This window comes from Pelophylax lessonae, assembly GCF_965119305.1.
Source record: "Pelophylax lessonae genome assembly, chromosome: 3".
Classification (NCBI taxonomy): Eukaryota; Metazoa; Chordata; class Amphibia; order Anura; family Ranidae; genus Pelophylax; species Pelophylax lessonae.
Genome location: NC_138770.1, coordinates 534,383,093 through 534,403,081, shown reverse-complemented (window position 1 = coordinate 534,403,081; position 19,989 = coordinate 534,383,093). Strand labels below are relative to the sequence as shown.

Here is a 19,989-nt window from a genome sequence, read left to right as displayed (position 1 = left end):
AATTAAGCATACTAGTTGGAAATGTCAAAAACAAGAGAATATTGTAATTTTAGCATATTTTTTTATATTCAAATTAGGGAAATGAAATACTGTGTAGAATACTATATGAACTTTATGATCTCTTAATAGTCCTATGTAGCTTGTATGTTGGGCTGCCTTCAACTATACTCATAGCAGTTTACACATCTTGAGTATTCTTCTGGACAAAAAGCTCATCACCAGTTTTTGTGTTTTGTACATTACAAATATATTTATCATGCTGCAAACATAATTTTTAAAATCTTTATTGCAAAGTTACATTAAACCATTTAATAACACTTTTACATTTGATTTAACAGCTGCCTGGCTTTTTGGAGCTCTTGGTGGAATATTTTAGGAAATGCCTCATTGACATCTTTGGGATACTGAAGGAGTATGAAGTTGGGGCAAATGTTTGTGATGCTCTTGAAAATGACTTAGATGATAATCCATCTCCAGAGGAAGAAGAAGCTGCTATGGATTATGAAAATGATACAGAGGAGGATGAGGTTATTGATGAAAATGAACCTGATCATGATAATGACAGTGTATCGGATGAGAAAGAAAACCTAAAACCAGAGGAAAAAAATACCCTACACATAAAACCTGAAATGTTAGTAAATCGAAATGAGAAGCAAAAACAAGCAAGTAAGTTTGATAGGCTGCCAATCAAAGTTGTAAAGAAGAATGATCTATTTGTGATTGATCGTTCTGATCGACTTGGACATGTTCAGGAATTTAATAGTGGGCTACTTCATTGGCAGCATGGTGGAGGTGATACAACTGAACATATTCAGACTCACTTTGAAAGCAAAATGCAAATTCCCTTGTACAGGAGACCTCAAAGACCAGTCAGTCCTCCAAACAAAAAGAAGAAAGAGCAAGATGATAGATTTCTACCAGATAATGACGAAGATCAACAAGAAAAGAGCATAACCGCAACCATTGATGATGTGCTCTCTGCAAGGCCGGGTGCACTCACTGAAGATTCCAATAACCCTTGCTTGCAAATAGAGAGCAACAAACTTTCATTAGGAATCCACCAAGCCAAAAGTCACAGGAATATAACATTACTGGAAGATGAACCAAGAAGCCGAGATGAAGTTCCTTTGTGTACAGTGGCTCCTTGGCAAGACTCTTTGGCCAGGCGTTGCATTTGTGTGTCAAATATTATTCGTAGTTTGTCTTTTGTGCCTGGGAATGATGCAGAAATGTCAAAACATTCGGGCTTGGTCTTGACTCTTGGGAAATTAATTCTCCTCCATCATGAGCATCCAGAGAGAAAACGAACACCACAAACTTATGAAAAAGAGGAGGAGGTAGAAAAAGGTGTCAGTTGCAGCAAGGATGAGTGGTGGTGGGACTGTCTCGAGGTACTGAGGGAAAATACTTTGGTCACATTAGCCAATATCTCTGGACAGTTAGACTTGTCTGCTTACACAGAAAGTATCTGTTTGCCAATTTTGGATGGTTTACTACACTGGTTGGTGTGCCCATCTGCTGAGGCACAGGATCATTTCCCAACAGTAGGGCCCAATTCTATCCTTTCCCCTCAGAGACTTGTGCTTGAAACATTATGTAAACTCAGTATACAGGACAATAATGTAGATCTTATTCTAGCCACACCTCCTTTCAGTCGCCAAGAAAAATTCTATGCGACTCTAGTTAGGCATGTCGAGGATCGCAAAAACCCTGTGTGTCGAGAAATGTCTGTGGCGCTGCTTTCGAACCTTGCTCAGGGGGATACAGTGGTAGCAAGGGCCATAGCTTTGCAAAAAGGAACCATTGGAAACTTAATAGGCTTCTTGGAAGATGGTGTTACCATGGCCCAATATCAGCAGAATCAGCATAACCTCATGCACATGCAGCCTCCCCATTTGGAGCCTCCTAGTGTAGACATGATGTGTAGGGCGGCTAAGGCTTTATTGGCCATGGCCAAAGTGGAAGAGAACCACTCTGAGTTTCTTTTGCACGAAAGTCGTTTATTGGATATCTCTATAACAGCGGTTCTGAACTCTACAGTTTCTTCGGTCATTTGTGATGTACTTTTTCAAATAGGACAGTTATGACACCAGTGGGAAGCCAATCATGTATAAGAGGAGGGTAGGACGTCGCATATAACTGGCTATTTTTCTGTTCTTTAGAGAAGAAGAAACATGACAAATAAAAGAAAAGCAAAGATGCTCCTCACCCAGTTATTATTTACCAATTGGAATTTCTAAGAAATGGTTAATGAGCTATGAAAATAAATATTTGCTGTTTGTGTTCATGTTCATTCTATTTTATTTTTATTTTTCCTTACCAAAGTTGGTGATTGTTTCATTTGAAGGTCATTTTGGATCTTATTTTTTTAGTTTCTTTTTCTTGATTGTATTATTAGCCTTAGGGGACAGATAAACCCGTGTGAGCATTGTAAAAAATGAAACTTTATCACTTCTTTGAAGAGAATAAGTTGTTATTATTTCAGTTTTCATATTCAGAGTATTTTTTTGTACCCTTGAGTTAAAAGAAATGTACCAAACCAGTGTGCAATAGAACCACTAGTGACATTGTTGGAGTATGTAGAAAGGGGGTCTCAGTTTAAAATCAGAATCTGTTTTTATCCTTTGGATAACAGTAATATTAGACTAGAAGCAGAATGAATAGACACTTGTTGGGAAAATAAATAAAAAAAATCTGAACATTTAAACCTATTTAAAAAAAAAAAGCTCAAAAATTCATACCACTGTCATAATCAAGTATAGTATTTGAAATTTCATATGATAACAGCCTTTAGATGCTTTGTTATATATTTTTTTTTGTTTCTCATTATTACCCAGGGTCTGGGATGTATATAAGAAATGTACAGGCCTTCACTTTGTTTCTTTTCTTAAAAATTAATTTTTAGTATACTTTGGCTATCTCCCCATGATGTGGTTAAAGTGATAGACTTTTATTGTCATCTTTTTTTTCTCCTTTGTCATGGCACTGAAAAAAAAAAATCCTGGCCATATTTCCCACCATGGGGGTAATGTGCAGGTTTCTGTATGTATAAATGAATGCTCTATTTCAGTATAGCAGCTGGACACTTGCAGGTTGCAATTACAATGTGGAAAAAGTCACCTGCCAACTAAAGAAGACAATGGTTATATTATACAAATGGCAGTTATTACAACACAACAGATGAATCGACACAACTTTGGGGTTTTTCAGTGATGAAACTCAACATATTTGTATTTCAAGAAAATGTAGTTTAAAAAAAAAAAAAAAAAAAACAGAAAAGAAAATGAAAAAACTTGTTGTAAATTCCTCCTTTTCCTCTGGCTTAACGAATATCATTTATTCAGTATAAAATCTTTATACTATATGTTCCACATGTTAAGAATAAATGTACATTAAATCTTGTTAAGCACTGTGATGGGTGTTTTTGAATAATCACTTTTTCCTCTTGTATATAGTCTTTGAAGTATGTTAACGGTCTTTTACACAACTGTTTCAATATACGCTCTCTGACATTGGAAAAGGTTTATATACTGTACTGCAAGGTTCAGCTTTTATATTGATTTTAAACAAACTGTATATATTTTTGTAGAAATTAGCAATAGCTCTATTTGCTTCCCGTGGGTACCTGAGAAGTTGCATTGAGAAATAATGTTATTTTGTGTGCATAGTTTTGCTGTAAAAAAAACAAAAACCCAACAAAATTCTTTGAAAACACAAATTATATAAAATGTTTTCATTTTCTGAGCAGAATGCAGACTACTGTTTATTTTATACCATATAGTTTGCATTACATTTGTCTTACAGTAGAGTTTCTTTTGGTCTTTAGCTTGCACATTTTGAATTCAAAGACCAAAATGCCAAAATATTCTGTCTTGTTTGGTTTGCAGGGAGGTGGATGTAGCCTGTGCAAAGCTGCTGTTTCTTTGATGTGAATATAGAACTTTGTAGAATTATTTTACTAAACTTCCTTAAATGTACGTAAAAGCAAAATTTAAGTCACCTTGAAAAGTAGAAACAATTTTATCATGAGTTAAATGCTTTCCACTTTGTCCTTCTTTTCAGTAAAAAAAAAAAATATTCATGTTGCCAATCCTCCTATCTCAACATTGTTTCAGGGAGACATCATGTAATTTGAAATATGGCAGTTGAATGGTTTACAGTATTGTCAGTCATCACAGTTGCACTCTAAAGGGCCATACACACTATAAGATTTTCTGAAGACTTTTTCCTTCAGATTTACCTTTTCTATGTAGTGCAAGGGCCTGCCAGATTGGATACAAATTGAAAGTGTTTAGGTTTGACCTCATATTTTATGGTTTTGGTGAGTCTAAAGGAAAAAGTCTTCAGAAAATCTTATAGTGTGTTCGGCCCATAAGGCTGTGTGCTGACACAACCTCTATATAAAGTGTTGCCCCTACTCTCAGGTGTTTGATGGTGGCTCCTTGCATTCACTGGGGTCCTGGCCTGGCAGGCATGACATGAGTGGGAGAGACAAACTGTTGCTGCTACTCTCCACCCTTACCCAGTACTCACTGCACAACCTACCCTAGCAGCCAAGTGACCGCAAACAAATCTATAAAAAAAAAAAAAAAAAAGGGGGGGGGGTATGTAGAGGAATTTAAACACTTTAACAAGAACAAAAGCAAAATGTATTTCCTTATCTTTATTGAGGTCATATTTTTATTTTGTTTATTTGAATTTATATCTGTATTGATGACCTAAAATCAGTGGGTTAACATGGAATGGTAAAAAATGAGAAAAAAAAATAAAAATCCCAGCAGGGGATCTTTGCAATGGACCAGCATTGCAATGTAAGTATAATTGCACACACAGAATGTTGCTTTCCACCTGTTGCATTTTTTTTTTTTTTGGCTAGAGTGGAAGAGAGTTAAGCATTCTGTCGGGCTTTATTTCTGTTTGCACAACCAGTGAAGAGGTTTTCTCGACTTCTTGTCCAGTCGATGCCTGCACAAAAAAATGGAGGGCGCAGTTTGTATTCTTTGAAAAGTAGCCACAGACCCAGTAAAAAAAAAGCCTATCCCCTCCAGTACAAAGCTTGTGTTAACCTTAAACTTGCCGACTGCCGCAAGTACATATACTGCGGCGGTCAGCCCCGTGCAGGCAAATTGACGTACCGGTACGTCACTAGCCTGTGAGCCAATAGGGGGCGAGCGCGCGCTCCCGCCCCCGCTCGTTCATGGACACCTCCGCGCGAGTGACCGGCGGACCCGATGTCCGCCGGTCACTCGCGATCGTCAGTTACAGAGGAAGAAAGGCAGGCGGCTGATGTAAACACAGCCGCCTGACATTCTCCCTTGTGTAACAGCAGAGATCAAACGGTCCTGCTATGTAGGACCGTTGATCTCTGCTGTTACACACACAGCCACATCCCTGCACAGTTAGAAACACGCCCCTAGGGACACACTTAACCCCTCCCTCTCCAATAAAGTTAACCCCTTCCCTGCCAGTGTCATTTTTACAGTAACAGTGCATATGTATAGCACTGATTACTGTAGTAATGTTACTGGTACCCCCAAAAGTGTCAAAAATGTCACTCAAGGGTCCGATCTGTCTGCCGCAATGTTGCAGTCCCACAAAAGAAAATCGCAGATCGCCGCCATTACTCGTTTAAAAAAAAAAACGACAAAAATGACAAAAATCTTTCCCGTAGTTAGTAAACTCAATAAATTTTGCGCAAACCAATCAAAATACGCTTATTGCGATTTTTTTACCAAACATATGTAGCAGAAAACAAATTGGCCAAAAATTTTAAAAAATTTGATTTTTACATTTTTTTTGGGAATTCCATATAAAAAAAAAACGTGAAAAATATTGTTCTTTTTTCAAAATTTACACTCTTTTTTTGTTTATAGCGCATGATCAAAAATTCGCACAGGTGATCAAATACCACCAAAAGAAAGCTCTGTTTGTGGGAAAAAAAGGACATCAAATTAGTTTAGGTACAGCGTCGCAGGACGGCGCAATTGTCCGTTAAAGTCACGCAGTGCCGAATCGCAAAATAGGCCCTGGTCAGGAAGGGGGTAAAATCTTCCGGGGCTTAAGTGGTTAACTGCTGATTGGAGAGCATTGGCTCCAACAAACTGCCCATCATCCACCTTAAATATATTTAGCTGGTTTAAACTGATGGAACAATTCACAATAAACAAAAAAGCTTTGGGGTTATACTACAAAATAGTTTTCTTTGATTGAGACTATACTACAAATGTATTTCTCATTGATGACAGATCCAGTTTAGCAAAAGGGTTCCTATTCTATAGTCTCAGGACTCACCATACTGTCAAAATGATGTGCAGGAGTATGATAAAAATAACCACTCATGGTGAACTACAGAAACATGTACACTGATGCCCCATACACACGTGCAGATTATCTGCAGACTTTTGTCTGCAGACTTACCAAAACCATATAATATGAGGTCAAACCTAAACACTTTCAATTTGTATGCAATCCGGCAGGCCCTTGCACTACATAGAAAAGGTAAGTCTGCAGACAGAAGTCTGCAGATAATCTGCACGTGTGTATGGGGCATGAGGGTCACAATTCCACTTTTGGCTCTAGGAGGTTAATTCAACTCTCATTTAGAGTGGAATTCAAGACAAACCCTAATTGTCCCCTGCCCACTCCCAATACCTATACTAACTTATGTAAGAAAGATGTATATACTAATTTATTTTCAGTCCGCTCCGGTCACGTGATCTGGCTCCGTTGTGTCAGCCAGTGTGGCTTCAGGAAAAAAGAGGGAGCACTAACAATGGATGGGCCATAGTAAGCCTATGGGTGATGTCACCACTCTAGGCTTTAGTAGCCGTTGTTGGAGCGTGCTCTCCTCTCCTTTGTAGCTGCACTGACTGACACAGGCTTGATCACGTAGCCAGATTGGAGCAGGCTAGAAATGGGTAAATATACAGATCTTTCTTACGCAGGTTAGTCGGAATTCAAAAAAAACTTTGTGAAGTAAACATAACCTTTTGTTATCATTCTTGCCTATTCTGCTCTAGGATCTTCTGCATCAAAGATCAACCCTTTCTGTGCCGACAAGTTTAAGCCCGGAAGTCCTGCCATTGGTTTCAAAAACACACAAAAAGTGGTACCAAGAAAAAACGAATGGAACAAAGCTACGACTATACCACATACTGTAATACCTTAAAATGGTTTCTGGCCCTCCAAACAGATGATGATATCTAGAAAAATGAAGTTAGTTTTCTATTCAAAACACTCATACAAAGCAAAAATGATTCAGCCAGTTTCTTACTTATGAATAATTCATATTTTCAAGGGTTACATCTAAAATGCCCTAATTCGCTAGTAATTATGCAAAATGCACATGTTCTGCATATAATAGTTTCAACTAGTGTTTTTTGGCAAAGAAACGTGGCATGAAAAACCCTTGAAAGTTGCACGATAATATAAGGTTTCAAGGGTTGAACGATTTTACACAAACAAAACAGCAACCGCCACCTGGGGGTCGGCACCATCTCCAACTTTGGTGCAGAATAACTGCTTGCTGCAAAAGCGAAAAAGTCCACATGCTCCAACAATAGAAGGTCCCCAAATGGTATTTGCCAGATTCTAAAGTGTTTATTGACAATAAAAGCGAAATAATCACGCATCAAAGCTTTCCAATGATGACTTGCTGTAAATGTTTCTCTGATTTTTATGTTTAATAAACACTCCAGAAGCTGTCCTATTTGGTGTGTGGATTTTCTTTTGTTGGAATGTGCTAAATGACTTTAGTCCACTGATTTTACAGTGTGAGAACACAGATGGTCTTTATAAAGTCGTGCTCGTCATCCTGGCCCACATTTGTCTTGGGCCTGAAAACTAGCACTGAGTATAAAGTAGAGTTCCTATGAGATTTTTTTTTTTTTTCATGTTAGTTGCATGTATAAGTATTGTGACATTTATTATTACTCACGGTTCTGGCAGTGCCTATGTCTGCTTTGCCCTCCATGGGTATGTAGCCCTCAATTTTCAGGCATTCTTGGGGGTCAATGTAAATAATATAATAGGGTGCACTGACTCAAAATCAAAAGTGGCAGCAACAAGGATTCCAAACCTTGTTGGAATAAATCATGTGGTGAAAAAAATAATTAAACTAGTGCGCACAATAATAAAATACATTGGATATTAACATATCCAAATAACAAGCTGAGAAAAAAACAAAAAAAAAACATACAGGTGAAAAATAAATGTGCAACACCTCAGAGATGAAGAGTAATAACATGCATTATAATGTCCAGAGGGTAGTGGCTGACCCCCAAGAATGAAAAAAAATAATTAAACTAGTGCGCTATATAATAAAATACAGTGGATATAAACATATCCAAATAACAAGCTGAGAAAAAAACAAAAAAAACCATACAGGTGAAAAAATAATGTGCAACACCTCAGAGATGAAGAGTAATAATATGCATTATAATAAAATATAATATTTGACGCGAATAAGTCCAAAAAATGAATAGACGGTGACACGTGAATCTTCACTGAAATATTACAGGTGTTGGAACTATCCCAACAGATTCAAACATCCCATGTGACACAAGGTGACTCAAACACTGCAATGTGATGGCTCCTTACCGACTTTCCACCAAAATGTAGCATAAAAAACCCACATCAAATCACTGGAAAAAGGGTCCAAAAGCCACAGTGTCAGTCCCAACTTAGTGAGACCACCTGTTAGCAAATAGATGTGCTTCTTACCAGATAGCCATAAATGGAAGCTGGATACAATATTCCCATAAAGGGACCAACGGGACCGCAGAGATGGAGAATTACGGTTAAGTTGTTGCTTTCCACACAAATGGCTTCACAAGGGCTCTCTCATATAGGCAGGTGCTGCGCCCATAAAATAAACCTCACAGGTGCTGGGTAATAAACTCCCCACGAAGGAAAAGGAAGAGCCAATGGTGCATTACCCCAATAAGAACATTTATTAGACTATAATTGAACACTTACTTGCTGAAGAAAAATTACACTTGTAAAGATTCCAAATACAGGTGATCGCGGGCCGCCTGCAGTGCAGACTGCGAGATGTGACGTCGCGGCTTCTCCTACCCAACGCGTTTCACCTCAGAAGGCGTCAACCTTTTTTATAGCACATTTCAGTGGAAAGTCGGTAAGGAGCCATCACATTGCAGTGTTTGAGTCACGTTGTGTCACATGGGATGTTTGAATCTGCTGATCTTTAGGAAGGGATACTTCCAACGCCTGGAATATTTCAGTGAAGATTCACGTGTCACCTTCTAAGAATTTTTTGGACTTATTCACGTCAAATATTGTATTTTCTTATAATGCATGTTATTACTCTTCATCTCTGAGGTGTTGCACTTTTATTTTTCACCTGTATGTTTTTTTTTTTTTTTTCTCAGCTTGTTATTTGGATATGTTTATATCCACTGTATTTTATTATTGAGCGCACTAGTTGAATAATTTTTTTCATTCTTGGGGGTCAGCCACTATCCTCTGGACTGAAATGCTGGCTCAGAGATGACATAGTAGTATGAATCCTGCTGCCCCTGCAGTAGTCTCTGGTCCTTTTAGTTTACACATGTCTGGGGTCAATTCACTCTTAAAATCAGTGAAAAAATAACTCAATTTTTTTCAAACATCTTTTGGCAATTCACAAAAAAACACTATTAAATTAAAGCATGAGTTATTCCATCAAAATGTGAGGTATTTGACTTATGAAACCATGTGGTATTTTATTTCATGGGATACCCAGTGGGATGGATACAGGAGAGAAGGATTAAATCCCCTCTCAATTTTTAGTGCTAATAAAGTGGTAAAATGGTTAAATCTGTAGAAATATGAATGTCAGTGCAATCCCTGCAGCATATATATCAACCACTTCTAGACCGGAAGGATTTGTTCCCTTACCGACCAGGCCATTTTTGGCGGTACTGCACTGCACTTTAACTTACAGTTGCGTGGCTGTGCGACCATGTACCCAAATAGAATTGATGTCTTTTTTTTCCCACAAATAGAGCTTTCTTTTGGTGTTATTTGATCACCTCTGCGATTTGGATTTTTGCGCTCTAAACAAAGAGACTATTCTGAAAAAAAAAACAATATTTTTTACTTTCTGCTATATAACATTCCTTTAAAAAAAAAAAATTAAAAGCAAATGTTTTCATCATTTTAGACCAATTTTTATTCTGCTACATGCTGTATTTTTGGTAAAAAAAAACCCCAATAACTGTATATTGATTGGTTTGCGCAAAAGTTATCACGTCTACAAACTAGGGGAAAGATTTGTCATTTTTATTTATTTTTTACTAGTAATGGTGGCGAACAGCGATTTTTAGCGGGACTGCGATATTGCGGCGGACAGATCGGACACCTTACTGACATTTTTGACACATTTGGGGGACCAGTGACAATACTACAGTAATCAGTGCTAAAAATATGCACTGTTACTGTACTAATGACACTGGCAGGGAAGGAGTTACACCAGGGGCGATCAAAGGGTTAAATGTGTCCCTAGGGGGGTGCTTTCTACTTGTGTGGGGGATGGGCTTGCTGCATGAACACAGAGACCTGTGTTCCTAAATAAGAGGAGCACAGGATCCATGTGTTCATAACTGACAGAACAGCAGTCTGCTGTGTTTACAACGGCAGACCGCCATTCTGTCTCCACAGTGAGCGATCGCAGGTGCCCCGCGGCAATCGTTGCTGCCGGACCTGCTGATTGGCTCCCCCTGTAGGCAATCGGTGTGTGTGCGTGCACCCACTAGCGGTACAGTTATGTCGTTTTGCGGGACAGAGCCGACTTGCCTCAGTATATGTACTGCTGGCGGTCGGCAAGTGGTTAGTACGAAAGAAAAATGGTGACTGGAATAATAAGCAAAGGGGGAAGCTTGCACATGACACACATAAAAAAGACAGCTTTTTCATTGGGGAGATTTTCCTTCATTTCTGTCCCATAGCCAAACAAGAAAGTAAGGGGAAATCCCTAAAAATAAAAGGATCCATTGGGGACCCCCAGGTCACCAGAACTAGTGTCTCCATTTAAAGATTTCCCCTCTATTACTTTTCAGGCGACAACCCAAAATTTGGGATTTTTTTTTCAATTCCAATGATAGCGGTAAACAGGACAAATAGAGAGGGTAAATCTCCCTAACAGGGCACAGACAGCAATAAAAACCTGACAGGGGTGCTGATCCATCTCCACTTTATCCAAAACTAAAGAAGTCCCTATAAAGTAGTACTGAGACTAGGAGAAGCAGCACAAGGAGTCAGTCAGTGCTCATGTACTAACCAGGGACATGCTGATAGAAGGAGAGGGTAGAGTGACAAGAAGATGACCTCATTAGTCTGCTGCTAATCCTTTCATGGTCTAATTAGAGGATGGAGGAGGGGCAAGACATTTAAATGTTAGTGAACTACAGCAGAGAAATTTGGGTCTTCTGCCCTACCAGACAGTGCTGTGCTGTGTTGCAGATCTGTGTACATCTCAGGACTGGGTGGACAGAAAAACAAATCCTTTGGCAGGTAAGATGGCTCTCATGCGTAGTTCATCTGTTTATTTAGAGGTTAGCCTGTAGTTAAGCTTTAAAGGGTAACTCCACTTTCGTGAAAAACATATATAGCATATACAATTCTGACACAAGTCATAGTCTAATTGAAAGTTATTAACTTCTTGCCTACTGGGCACTTAAACCCCCTTCCTGCCCAGGCCAATTCTCAACTTTCAGCACTATCGCACTTTGAATGACAATTGTGCAGTCGTGCAACACTGTACCCAAATTCTATTTTTATCATTTTTTTTCAAACACATAGAGCTTTCTTTTGGTGTTATTTAATCACTACTGGGGTTTTTTTTTTTTTTTGCTGAACAAACAAAAAAAGACCAAAAATTTTGAAAAAAAAACAAAAATGTTTTTATAGTTTGTTGCAAACAGGTAATTTTTCTCCTTCATTGATGTGCGCTGATGAGACAGCACTGATGGGCCCTGATAGGCTGCACTGATGGCCACTGATAGGCTGCACTGATGGGTGGCACCAATGGGCACTGGTAGGTGGCACTGAAGGACACTAATAGGTGGCACCATTGGGCACTGATGGGCACTAATAGATGGCACTGATGAGCTCTGTTAGGTGGCAATGATGGGCAATGATAGGCACTGGTAGGTGACACTGATAGGCAGCACTGATCTTGGGGCACTGATAGGTCTGGCACTGGTGGGCACTGATGGCACTAATAGGTGGCAATGTTGGGCACTGGTAGGTGGCACTGGTGGTCACAGATGCTCCTCTCCTCTTCGGGACCCATGTCCCTCTGACAGCAGCGGCGATCAGCTTTTTTTTCTCCTTGCACTGTCAGCGTGAGAAAAAAAGCTGATCGCTGGCTGCTGTTTGCATCGCATGATCAGCTGTCATTGGCTGACAGCTGATCACGTGGTAAGGGGCCGGGACATGGACTCGATGATCACAGAGCGAGTCACACACCCTCCCCATGGAGCGCACAGGCAGCTTATGCACGGGATGACATACATAGATGCCCTCCCGGCAATTAAGGTCTGCGCTGTAGCCGTCTTTCGGCTATAGTGTGAACGGGAAGAGGTTAAAACTACATTTCCTTTTCAATCTGTAACTTTCTGTAAAATCCAATGCAATATGGCTACCTCGAGGTGTTCTGTATACAGAATGCCCCCCTAGATATGTAATTTCCTGCTTGGTTGGCTCACTGATTTTGCCATAAGTCTGTACTAAGATACAAGTCAGATTTTAGGCATCCCCTGCAACAAAAATTTCATTTTTGGTGAGATACTCCCAATAGGAAATCATGTCTAAAAGAATGCAGGCCCAGCAATTTTCCTCATTAATGCTTTGCAGGTGAAGCAGTTAAATGATAATTATGAAACCACTTCCATTAGACTCAATTCTTTCTACACAGGAATTTCTTCAAAAGACCAAAAGGTAGGAATCTGCAACTGGGCTTGTTTAAATCCCTGCAATGTACATAGATCCCCCCAGAGGGGAATGGTTTTTTTTTTTTTTTTTTCACTCAACAAAATTGTAGTTACTCTTTAAGTGCCTTTGAACTGCTGGTTTGATGCCATATAGACATTTGGCTCCAGGATAGGATATTTCTACTGATTTGAACAAAAAAACTCTGCTTTTGATAATTCAATACCTGATCTCCGAGTGCATGTGCAAAGAAATAGTACAACCTGGCCTTTAGTGGTTCTGAATGGGAAAGCTGACATCATGATGAGAGGAACAGTATTTCATCCCTTGGAATGAGAAAACGTAGTTTTAAATTGTATATTTGGGCAAAAAAAAAAAGTGTAGTACATCCATGCAACACATGCACACTTTCCCACATTTTGTCTCTTTGAAATGTTGCAAGTACAGAGAAATACCAATTGATCTGCCATAAATCCAGTGAGCTTCCATCTTTATTGAGGTAACAACACAGTTCCACTGCTGCACTGAAATCCCTGGCAGTGTTTCAGCCTTGCCTAGTTCTATTTTACTAGTTTACAGAACATTTCTCCCTTTTGTCATCTCCCTAAAAGAAGGAAGAGGTGTTCTGGAGACTAAGAGGAGAATTGGGCAGGGCAGACAACACTGGGGTTTTCAGTGCAGAAGAAACAGTGCCCAGGATGTTTGAAACTCACTGGATTTCTGTCTTGATCAACAGGTATTACAGAGATGTACCGCATATTTACTTTATTTACTTTTTAACGGATTTATAAATGATATAAAAATTGGAAAAAAGTACAATTTCAGTGATTACAGATGTAGTGCAATAACATCCTTACAAGATGTCTCCAAGCTGGCCTCAATGCTCTATTTGTTTGAACACCTATGTGGCAAATGAGGTAAAGTCATGCACTTGGGGGATAAAATCATTTTCCCCCTGTACAAGTCATTAGTAAGTAAATCATTCGTAAGATCTAAAATATGCAGTTCAGTTTTGGGCATCAGTTCACAAAAGGGATATCGGGGAACTGGAGAGAGTGCAGAGAAGGGCAACCAAACTGATAAGAGGCATGGAGGAGCTCAGCTATGAGGAAAGATTAGCTGAACTGAATTTATTCTCTCTTGAGAAAAGCCGATTAAAGACCATTTAAACATGGTGATCAACCCCCCCTTTAATCAACTTTTCTCAAGAAAGAATACATTCAGTTCAGCTAATCTTTCCTCATAGCTGAGCTCCTCCATGCCTCTTATCAGTTTGGTTGCCCTTCTCTGCACTCTCTCCAGTTCCCCGATATCCCTTTTGTGAACTGATGCCCAAAACTGAACTGCATATTTTAGATCTTACGTATGATTTACTTACTAATGACTTGTACAGGGGGAAAATGATTTTAGCCCACATAGGTGGTCCATATTGTGCAAAGTTATAATTTAAGGTCATTACAAAGAACAAGGTGACACTCTTTACATCTGGATTTTTACCTCAACATTAGAGTAGGACAAACTGTTCAAGCTGAGCAAAAGTTCGGCCCTAACATCGCCTGGTCGGCGAACACCCAAATTTGCGGAGCACCCTTCGGGATGTTCAGCCACCAAGGCCCCCCCCCACAATGCACTGTGCGCTGTATTCTAAGTCCCCAAAAAGTGTAAAAAATGTCAGTTAGGGGTCCGATCTGTCCGCCGCAATGTCGCAGTCCCGCTAAAAACGCTGATCACTGTCATTACTAATAAACATAAATAAATAAAGTCCAAAAATCTATCCCGTAGTTTGTCAACACTATAACTTTTGCACAAACCATTTTTGTGATTTTTTTTTTTTTTTTTTTACTAAAAATATGTAGCAAAATACAAATTGCACTAAACTGATAAAAAAATTAAATTTTTTTAAGAAATTTTTATTGGGAAATTTTTATAGCAGAAAGTAAAAAATGGCGTTTTTTTTCAAAATTGTCGCATTTTTTGTTTATAACGCAAAATCCAAAGACCGCAGAGGTGATCAAACACCACCAAAAGAAAGCTCTAGTTGTGGGGAAATAAAGGACACCAATTGTATTTGGGTACAGCGTCGCACCACAGCGCAATTTTCCATTAAAGTAACGCAGTGTCGAATCGCAAAAAATGGCCTAGTCATTAAGGGGGTAAAACCTTTCGGGGCTGAAGTGGTTAAAGTTAATTTACTGCTTGTTAAAGTGGTTCTAAGGGCTGATGATTTATACATTAATGCTTTCCCTGCATAATGCTTCCTCCAGAAGAGGAGCAGGTAAGTGTAACATCTTTGTAAACTTTTTTTTTTATTTGTAATAACAATCACTTTAGGAGCCGGTTCACACTGAGGCGATCCGACTTCGGGGGCGACCTGTGGAGTCACGAGCACCGCTGTGCACCGTGACTTGTAGGGACTTCACATAATGGAAGTCAATGCAAGTCGCTCCCAGGTCGCCCCGAAGTAGTACAGGACCCTTTTTCTAAGTCGGAGCGACTTGTGTCGCTCCTATTAGAACGGGTCCTGTACTACTCAATGGACCGCGACCTACCGCGACTTGTCAGGCTGACAAGTCGCGCTAGTCTGAATGGGCTCTAAGAATCTGAAAATGCCCAAATGTGTATAACATAAACACAGTTTCGCTTCAAACAAAGTTATTCTGGATATGGAAGCACACATATAACTGTGTAATAGAAATGAATTAAGATGCTGCTCTTCAGGTACTTATTCACACTTCAATCTGACATAAAATTAGTTGGCATTGCAATTGCAACCATCTCATAGCTTGCTGTGCTTCCTTTTAAAAAAAAAAAAAAATGCTAAATACTAAAATCTTTACAATTAAACATTAACTTTATAGCTCTGACAGTTTGGCTGTGCTAACATTAGTCCTCTATCAGCTCAGTAAGTGCAAGGTGTTTTTGTCTCAAATCTCCAAATTTTCAGTCCACATATCTTGCATTCCCTTCATATACTGATATAGGGGTGAATATGTAAAGATGAATTACAAGCAGTGATTGTTTCCGTCATCTGTTTTACACACGTTGGGCCTACTTTATTTTTACTGGAGTAGAAACTAGGGTCAGTCCTTCCTACTGTACTTCTGAATAGGGTCATTATATATTGTTGCAGGGAGTGACAGATTTGTGTTAATGTAAAAACTTCATTTTAAGTTGAATAACAGACTATTATGTTTGCCAATGTCACCAGTGTTCCATAGCCATGAAAGCACTGAGTGTTTCACATATTGGTTGTTGCCAAAGCAATCTGTTAACATTTTACGAGGAGGTGAGCTGTGAGCTAAATAGGGGGAGACCAGTGCATGTGGTGTATCTGGATTTTGCTAAGGCATTCTGTACAGTTCCCCACAAATGCTTAATTTACAAACTAAGGTCTGTAGGCATTGACCACAAGGTTTGTTCTTGGATAGAAAACTGGTTACAGTGGCGTGTCCAAAGGGTGGTGATAAATAACGTGTACTCAGACTGGTCTGGAGTTGTAAGTGGGGCCCCCCAAGCCTCAGTCCCGGTACCAATTTTGTTCAATTTATTCATCAATAACATAGAGGTAGCTCAATCTCAGTTTTTAGGAATGACACAAAAATAGGCAGGGCAATAACTTCACATCAAGATATAGAAATCTTACAGAATGACCTGAACAAAATAACAGAGTGGGCAACTACATGGCATATGAGGTTTAATGTGGAGAAATGTAAGGTATTGCACTTAAAAACGTAAAAGCAAAATATGCTCGGGGGGGGGGCCTCTGGGGGAATCAAGAATGGAGAAAGATCTGGGAGTCTTAGTGGAAGATAGACTAAGCAATAGCATGCAATGTCAAGCTGCAGCTGCCAAAGCCGGCAGAATATTAGCATGCATAAGGAAGGGGATCTTTTCCAGAGATAAAACTGTAATCCTACTTTATAAAACCATGGTCCGGTCAAATCTGGAGTATTCTGTCCAGGTCTGGTCACCAATCCTCAGAAGGGATGTGCTGGAACTGGAGGGAGTCCAAAGAAGGGCAATTAAACTAATTAGGGGATTGGAGGACCTTAATTATGAGGAACATTTGCAAGCGCTTAATTTATTCTCCCTGGAGAAGAGACGCCTGAGAGGGGACATGATAGCGATTTACAAATACCTCAATGGGGATCTCAGCATAGGAAAAATAACTATTTAGTCTCAAGGAGTGTAGGAGGACACGTGGCCACATGCTATGCGCCATGAGATTAGAGGAGAGGCGGTTGAACCTTAAGCTTCTTCACTGTAAGGGCTGTAAGATTGTGGAACTCTCTTTCACAATTGGTGGTAGCTTCGGGAAATATAGCTACTTTTAAAAGACATCGACACACACACACCTACACAGGTTGAACTGAATGGACTGTTGTCTTTATTCAACCTCAACAACTATGTAACATATTATAAATATCTGAGCAACTTAAAGTGATTGTAAGTCTCTTTTTTTTTTTTTTTTTAAATAACAAACATGTTATACTTATCTGCCCTGTACAGTTGGTTTTGCACAGATCAGCCCAGATCCTCCTGTTCTCGGGTCCCTCTTTGGGGGCTCCTGGCCCCTCCCTCCTGTTGAGCACCCCACAGCAAGCAGCTTGCTATGGGGGGCCCCCGAGCCGAGTCACAGCTCCCTGTATCCATTCAGACACATAGCTGTGATCTGGCCCTGCCCCTTCTCTCTCCTGATTGGCTGACTGACTTTGACAGCAGTGGGAACCAATGGCGTCTCAGCAAATGAGGAGGGGCATCTGAAACACTCCTGCAAAATTGCTGGATAAAGATGGGCTCAGGTAAGTGTTAGGGGGGCTGAGGGAGTCTGCTGCACACAGAAGGCTTTTTTTAGTTGAATGCATAGAATGCATTAAACACCTTCTGCCTTTACAGTCCCTTTAAGTGTAATAGCACCGAGAATGATAACCTTTAGAAAACATTTTTTTATTTAGGGGGGGAAAAAAAGATGATTTTTTTGTAAAATAAGAAAAGTTTACCTTGTTGTCTATTAAATTGATGTGAAAATTATTAAAAATTATAAAAAAATAAATAAATAAAGGAAAAAATAAAATATTTTTAATTTCTCCAAGATTTATATTCTACTTTTTTTCCATATTACAAAGTTTATTAAGCAAAGGAACATTGTACAAAGTCATGAAAATGAACAAAGTATTGGTAGATAAACAAATAGAATGTACATAATATACTTTAGTACATGGAGTATCTAGTTGGAATCAGTGAGAATAGAAGAAAAAAAAACCCCCACAAATAAGAAAAACAGACATTTCCCCATTTAAGTCTATTAAGAACTGTGTCCAAGGGTACTGATTGTTATGAAATATCTAGTCTCATTAAAATGCTTTACTAAGTAGTAAAAGTTGTTAAGATGTTTACCCTCACAGGCCTTCACGTGACCTGCACTAGTAGGTCCATGGAGGGTCAAGAAGGGAAAAGAGAAGAAGAGAAAAAAATAAAAATATTCTACTTACTCAAAGTATACAAAATATAGATACTCCACCCTTTAAATGCTATATGTAGCCATTGTGTAACATCTTTATTTTTTAATCAAACTTCAAAAAGACAAACAAGAAAGACAAAAAAAGAAAGCATCAAAGTAACTCAATATCCCACCCCACTCCCCAAAAAAAACAGTTTAGGTCTCATGCACACTGGACGTTTTAACAGCTGCTTTTAGGGGCATCTGACGTTTTTTTTTTCCAGCCTCAAAATGCCCCTCTATGTTAGCTTATGTGTCCATGCACACATAGGCTTTTAACAGTGTTTAGTGGCAGGAGCTTTTGGGGGCTTTTAGAGGCGGGAAGAAAAACCCACTGCCAATTCTTTATTCTGGCCAATTTAATTAATTGACGCCTAAGAGCTTGATGCCTGTAAAAGCTCAGAAAAGCTTGTAAAAGCTTTATGCTGGGTTTACACTGAATTTGGAATGGCTCGCAGCAGGGGGTACACTGCATCCCTGTTTCAGGTCTGAATTTTTGTTTAAATTCAGACCTGAAACGAACCAGAAGACGCACAGGACATTTCTGCAAGCCGCTCCGCAGCCAACACAGAGCTGTGTGAACCGGCTTCGTTGAGAGCCGGGCACAGTCTCCTGTCATGCGAATTGGATGACACCCTCATCCAATTCGCAACAGTGTGAACCCAGCCTCAGACACCTTTACAATTGTCAGGCTTTTTTTCTTCAAAAATGCTGCTGGCTTCCAGGTGAGTTAAAAAAAAATCCTGTGTGCATGAGACCTTAAAGTAATATAAACCAAGTTCACTGTCATATGGCTGGTCATCTACAGTTGTATATAGATCCTGAAACACAAAAAGATGACTCGAATTGCTATTACATCAAGATGTAATAAAAATAGAGTGCACTCTCCACAATGTATTCTGATTGAGCATAAGTCAACAGTTTCCTGACCCTGCCATCCTGTCTGTTCCATGATGGACCAAATTAAAGAGGAGCTTCTTAACATATATAATGATTTAATATCAACTGGGTACTGTGTGCTGATCAAGCTCTATTAAAGTGGGGAAGGGGAGTTCCATCACTAACAGTCACAGTTCCCACAATTTGTTGTAGACACATAGGTTGCCTCTGAGTTGGTAAGTAAGCTTTTCTAATTTCAGAGTGCATTTAATTTCATGTCAACCCATTATAAAAAGGTTAATGAATTAGGTGAAGGTGTTTCTGGCCAATTCGTTTTCCATCCAGAAAAATTAGCCTAGTATGGGCTGTATATGTTGCCCTATCCTCACTATATAATGGGATATGGCCAAGTATACTGAACAAATCAGAGGAGTAAAGGGATTGATACAGAGTAAATTGTGGACGTGCAATCTACCACTTCTTCCAATAGTGGAATAGCTTGGGGCATCACCAGAGCAGGTACATAAAGTCTCCTGAGGATCTACTGCATCTGCACTGATAAGAGTCTGTTCTCATTTACAGTATGTAGTAGAGCAGAGGCTCTTTAGAATCTATGAATAGTGATGGACGAACATCGGCCGCGCCGGTTCGCGAGCGTTAGCTGCAAACTTTCTCAAATG

The 19,989-nt window shown here is 39.4% G+C and overlaps 1 protein-coding gene across 2 annotated transcripts in view; it reads left to right on the top strand.

Annotated features, from left to right (window-relative positions):
• ARID1B (AT-rich interaction domain 1B) overlaps positions 1–3,724 on the top strand; it is a 584,054-nt gene extending 580,330 nt beyond the window's left edge. For both annotated transcript variants that reach the window (XM_082250153.1, XM_082250154.1), the window contains one exon: positions 339–3,724. In XM_082250153.1, coding sequence (XP_082106279.1) covers positions 339–2,087 — 1,749 coding nt within the window. In that variant the 3' untranslated portion in view covers positions 2,088–3,724. The remainder of the gene's footprint in view (positions 1–338) is intronic.
• Positions 3,725–19,989: the final 16,265 nt, after the last annotated feature.